A 5,423-nucleotide genomic window follows, 5' to 3' on the forward strand; every position below is an offset into this window, starting at 1 on the left:
AAATAAGAGTAAAAGGCAAAAACATAACAAAGGGGGCACGGGGGAAGGAGAGGGTGCGCGCTGGCTCATTGGCCAGCGAAAGAGCCCTCTAAACGATACCCTCGAAATTCCACTTAAGAAAAGAAAAAAAACGAGTAGTCTGGTAATATTTACTGGTCGAAAACTCATAATAATACCCCTAAAACACTAAAAGAACTCAGAAAATATTTACTGGTGGTGTTGTTTCTTCGTAACTATCTCATGATCATGTTTAATTAGGACCTGCCATTACCAAACGCCGCAGAAGATGAAGCAGAACTGCAATCATATTCATCAAAAAAAAAAAACACAAATACTCGTTTAAAGCTCAACTCGCACTGTGGTATGGAATGATCCAGCATGGCGGATGATTCAGGCAAGACATTTCAACAATTCACTTCCAGCGGGTTTTCTAGAAAGATTATCGACACTCGAAGCATAGGTAACGTTGGGTACTGCCTGACTTCAGACCTTGTGATGTTGTAGTGCGCTTTCTGTACTTACATTACAAAACCCCACGATACAACTGAGAATACAAGCTGATCTTGTGCAAGTGCATGAATCCCAGGAAACTCTTGAGCGTTGTGTGCAGAATGAGATGGAATCGCTGGGACCAAGGAACGATTCCCTCTTCTTACCTCAGGCACTTTTCATCTTCAGATTCCAAGCTCGGTCATGGCCTATTATTGATCCGGGAAAATGTGCCCGTCTCAGAGAAATAGGTGCTCTGGGTTCCACTTCCAAGATGGTTGCCGTGGGCATGTGGGTTTGACAGCTCTATTCCCTGCAGGTGAAAGCAATGGTATATTAGAAACAAGGAGTGATTGATGACAAGGATCTTAGGTTGACCTGTTTAAAAATAATGAAAACTGACTGAAAAGGTAATATATAATGACGTTGAAGATGCTACAACCTACTGATTACCATCTATCTATACACAAGGTGCTAAATGTATAAAAGGCTAACAACAGCAAACCATCCAGCGCCTGGTTTACAAGAAAATAAATATGCAATGACGTACGGTAGCATAGGTAAAACTAACAACATAGCAAACTATATTGTCCATGACGACTTCACAGAAGCAAAATCTAGCAACTTTCTACTGGTGCAGCAAAAAAAAGGGTAAAATAAACCATGGTTGAACTGCCTGTTCCGATCCCTCAAACATGAGCAAGGCAAGCAACAGCTAAGCAAATACTACAAGATAAAAATTACATAGCGATCTAGAGTAGGCAGCACTGTAGCAGCCATAGTCCCATGTTCGACAGCTGGATCAGCCAAATATCATGCATAACAAACCAGGGAAAAATAAACTCACCTGAACTGGTGTAAAGGCCAAACTAGATGTCAGTCCAGATGTTGCACCGCCACTACCATAACTCCTCTCCTTGAATCTGATATTAGAAAGTAACATGGAATCAGAGAGAGAGGTTGCAGTGCATGAATATCATAAAAGAGGTCGTGAATCAAAATATAAACAACAATGCGAAGATACTTAAGAGAGTTCGTTACTGCAGCATAACGGTAGCCAGGCTACTGGAAATGGTACGTGGTGCAAATAATCTGTAACATAAAAAAATGCGCGCAAGAACCTAAATATGCAGGGAAACATAGATATAAGGATGGTATAAAGCATAAAGAACTAAATATTAAGCTCTGGGAAGTGGGAATCAAGGTGGGTATAAACACAGTGAAGAGAAAGCTGTGCGAACCAGTTCTTGTTGATGTATGTCTTGATAGCTTAAAATTGAGGATCTAAGTTCCAATGTTTGCACATTTTCCTCTAATAGTTTGAACCAACTTGTATTGAGTTTAGAAACAGTCAGAAAGAACACAGTACACTACAAGTTATACCATGTTTTGGGGAGTAAAAGGGCATAAAACCTCCATTGCGGAGTCAAGGAGTAGTCATGTGCTTTATGCTTTAACATCATATGGCAAGGAACAGAAAGGAAGAAAATAAAATACTGTGGGAAGAATTAAGAAGGCATACTTCTTTGCCACTTTAGCAGCAAGTTTGTTTTGCGCAGCTGAGACACGTAGTTTCCCACTTCCGGCCTGCCCAAGCATTCCATAACCTTCCCCCAAACCATCACCTGGTGATAACAAGATGTGATCATGTCAATATTAAGGTAAAGTGAAACTAAACTAACTAACAAAATGTCATTCCAGCAGCCCTGTCAAAACCAACTGACCTAATGAGCTCTCCTCTGGTATACCAAACTGCATTCGGTTTGCAAGCTTCATCATATCAGTCACCGCATATCTGCAGAACCAAGTTACCAAAATTATGACAAGATACCATACTGTTGATGTGATGAATCAAGTTTCAGCATGGAATGAAAATTAGCAAGTAGTTCAAAGGAAAAATAAGCATGAGGTTGCTCAATATGTTTATTTGCAAAAAAATAAATTAGGTTGAGAAAAGGTTACCTTTCTTTCATTTTTCGAAGGCGGCGACCCCCTCTCTTCTTTTTAGGCTCGGAATCTGGAACAGGAAGTGGTTTTGGAAGCTTTGCAGGAGGTGGTTCTTGCCACTTCTCGATCTTCTTGCGAATTTCTTCTAACAAGTTGCGACCAGCTTTTCCAGTTGGATCACCTCTAGTTGAATCAATTCTTGCTGCTAGAGTTGCCTTTGCAGCTATGACCCTGCAAGCACGGGTCCTCAGGGCTGGAGGGGTGCTCTGAAATACTTCGGCTTGTTCAAGATAGCCAACACGAAACTGAGACGTGGCACTAGAAAATCCAGCAAGATTTTTCTTCTTTGCTCCAAGTAGCTGAACATTGCAAGCAGGCATTTTTGCAAGTGCTCCCAAACCACCAGCAATTCCCATCAATTTTGCAGCAACAGCACTGCCAACAATTGCAGATAGGTTTGGTGCGATGTAACCCATTTTACCCTCTACAAAATCAAGCACCTTCTTCTTTGCAGCATCAAGATTAAGGGCTCTGTCACATGCTTCAATGGTTTTTACCAAATTCTCCTGAGAAAGAGGCTTCCCACTAGTTGTCGATGCTGTCACAGAGACAACCATTATAACTGCAGAAGGTAAGAGCCCTTCCAGATCTACTAGTGTTATATCCACCTCATTTGCAATCTTCTTAACAACACGGGCATAATCAATCGGATGATGAACAAGGGATTCCAGTTCAGGAAACTTCAGCCTATACTTGTCACGGATGAAATTATGTATTATAATGAGCTCATTCTCAATATCTACTGATAAGGCATTGCAATCTACAATAAGCTGGTACTCTGGATCCTCCTCCAGGATGAACCCTTGATTAGACAAATATGTGTCTTTCTCAAGTGCTCCTTCAACTTTCTGCACACAAAAAAATGGAACTGTCTATTAATCTATTGTCATGCATGGGGTGAGTTGAAGATTTTTGCAGACTAAGGCTAAAATACAGACGAACAGTGCCGCATGCCCTATATGGACTCAAAATGAATAGACCATATTTTCCACATGAACCATTTGTGACATTGAGCATGAACTGAGGATTGGTCGGTTTGCTAGCAGCACGAGTGTGCACGCTGCGTTGCTGCTGACCTGCATTTGAGGCCTAGCCTCTGCAGGTGAATCAGATCATCTTACCACAACATTAAAAAAGGTCGTGAGGGACTAGTCTCTGGTTGGTCTTTTTGTTTATTATTGTACACTAAACAAACTAAATACTCCATTTGCACCCTAAGAACATCTAAAGTAATATTCAGGAGTCAGACATGAAAAGAACAATCAAGTGTGTCCCCGAAATCCATATAATATGTGTTATTTAAGATTTCGTTTCAAACTAGTAAACACTGTTCTGGTGGAAAACATTGTGTAGCATCTTATAACAGAGTTATTACCCTAACCACACAAATAAGGTTTTACTTTTTGCAAGATATAAACATAGAGTGGAGATTTATGAGTTTGATCACATACTTGCATTATGTCAGAATAACGTTGTGTCTTCTGCAGTTTTGAGACGCTGTCAAGATCATCATAATTAAGAGACTCAAGGTCAGGCATATCATCGTCACCATCCTCATCCATACCCACTGCCTCAGCATTGTCTTCCTCCTGAAAAGTTTGACAATAGATTAAGGAATTGCCTACAGATATATCCTTACAAAACAAGGTTACGCAGTAGACACAGAAATCAACTCACAGGGTAGGCTTCATTGTCTGAAAGTTCGTCGAGATCGGCCAAGAAAGAATCAGCAAGGCTTGCCTGTGAAGTGGCACCATTTAGAAACATGACATGAGACCAATGCCGAACATAAATTGCAAATTCATAAGATTGCCTAGCTGCTTAACAGGAGGTGAACTGAACTCACCATTATCTCGTCCAAAGCCTTCCCCTCGGCAGGCTAGACCTATAAAAGAAGTTGTTGAAGAGGACGGTCAGCTCAATCACAACAAATATGTAGTGCCGGGATAGGGGCTCCCAGAAAGGCAAAAACTACAGATAGGGTGTGGGATACTGCTAATAAAATACTAATGCACAAACAAACATGGATTAATCTAAAGCTTATGACCAAAATTCTGTTACTAGTTACTACTAATATACAACAAGCCTGTGCAAACTCCAAACTGCTGTTATGTTTTTGTTTGTGGTGGTGAAATTTAAGATAACTAGACACTTTGCTTTGGTCATCAATTGATCGGGTCAGTGGCACAAACGTTGAGCCCTTAACGGACAACCCTCGAAACTGTGGGCGGATCTTACAGAATAACCCTAAAACTAATGAAACCCTACAATTATCAAGCCGAAATCCACCAATTATTGGCCGCGGCAATGGCGAGACCAACGTCGACAACGAAACCCTAGGGGAAAAGGAGGGAGGGGCGGGGGGGGGGGGGGGGGGGGGGGGGGGGGGGGGGAAGAGATCCTTACCGGAGAGAATATCGGAATAACGGTTGCGCTGGATGCGCTGGAGAAGGGGGGCCCGTGGGGGAAGCTCGTCGGCGGCGGTAGGGACTGAGGCGGCGCCGACGGCGTGAGGAAGCGGAGGCGGCGATAGGGACTGACGCGGCGCTGACGGCGTGAGAAGGCTGAGGCGGCGGTAGGGACTGAGGCCCGTGGGAGAAGCTATGGAGGAAGGGGCCGCCGGGGGCGAGGTCGGCAGATATACGCACGGGGAGTCAAACTATCTCTATAATTTATCATGATTTTGTGAACTTAAAGTGTATGCCTATGTGTTGTTATTATAATTATCTGTTGTTTTTTAACTTTTTTATGTGTCACTTTATAGGCAAGTATTTTTGTTTATGAGAATGTGTTGTTGTTACAATATGTTGTTGTACATTGTTGTTTAAACTTTGTTGCTATTAATAATTTATGATTATATGTTGCTTTTTACAACTATTTTCTACTCAACTGATGTGTTGCAAATGCTAGTATTTTTACCCGCGGGT

At 42.0% G+C, this 5,423-nt stretch overlaps 1 protein-coding gene across 1 annotated transcript; it reads right to left on the minus strand.

The window, feature by feature from the left end:
* Nucleotides 1-338: 338 nt before the first annotated feature.
* Nucleotides 339-5,163, minus strand: LOC109732575 (U4/U6 small nuclear ribonucleoprotein Prp31 homolog). Its single transcript, XM_020291758.4, has 9 exons — nt 4,903-5,163; nt 4,343-4,381; nt 4,174-4,236; nt 3,948-4,085; nt 2,452-3,344; nt 2,214-2,284; nt 2,012-2,114; nt 1,337-1,412; nt 339-802 (listed from the first exon to the last, which is right to left on the minus strand). The coding sequence occupies exons 2-9, from the start codon at nt 4,343-4,345 to the stop codon at nt 692-694; spliced, it is 1,458 nt and encodes a 485-aa protein (XP_020147347.1). The 5' UTR covers nt 4,346-4,381; nt 4,903-5,163; the 3' UTR covers nt 339-691.
* Between the last annotated feature and the right edge of the window lie 260 nt (nt 5,164-5,423).

The sequence above is a fragment of the Aegilops tauschii genome, chromosome 1 (genome assembly GCF_002575655.3).
Source record: "Aegilops tauschii subsp. strangulata cultivar AL8/78 chromosome 1, Aet v6.0, whole genome shotgun sequence".
NCBI lineage: Eukaryota > Viridiplantae > Streptophyta > Magnoliopsida > Poales > Poaceae > Aegilops > Aegilops tauschii.

What these genes read in the sequence shown, in the direction of transcription:
- LOC109732575 (XM_020291758.4), bottom strand. An exon ending in ACCAGAGGAGAGCTCATTAG is followed by an intron (nt 2,115 to 2,213) that starts GTCAGTTGGTTT and finishes TGTTATCACCAG; the next exon opens with GTGATGGTTTGGGGGAAGGT. An exon ending in TGGCCTTTACACCAGTTCAG is followed by an intron (nt 803 to 1,336) that starts GTGAGTTTATTT and finishes TTTCACCTGCAG; the next exon opens with GGAATAGAGCTGTCAAACCC.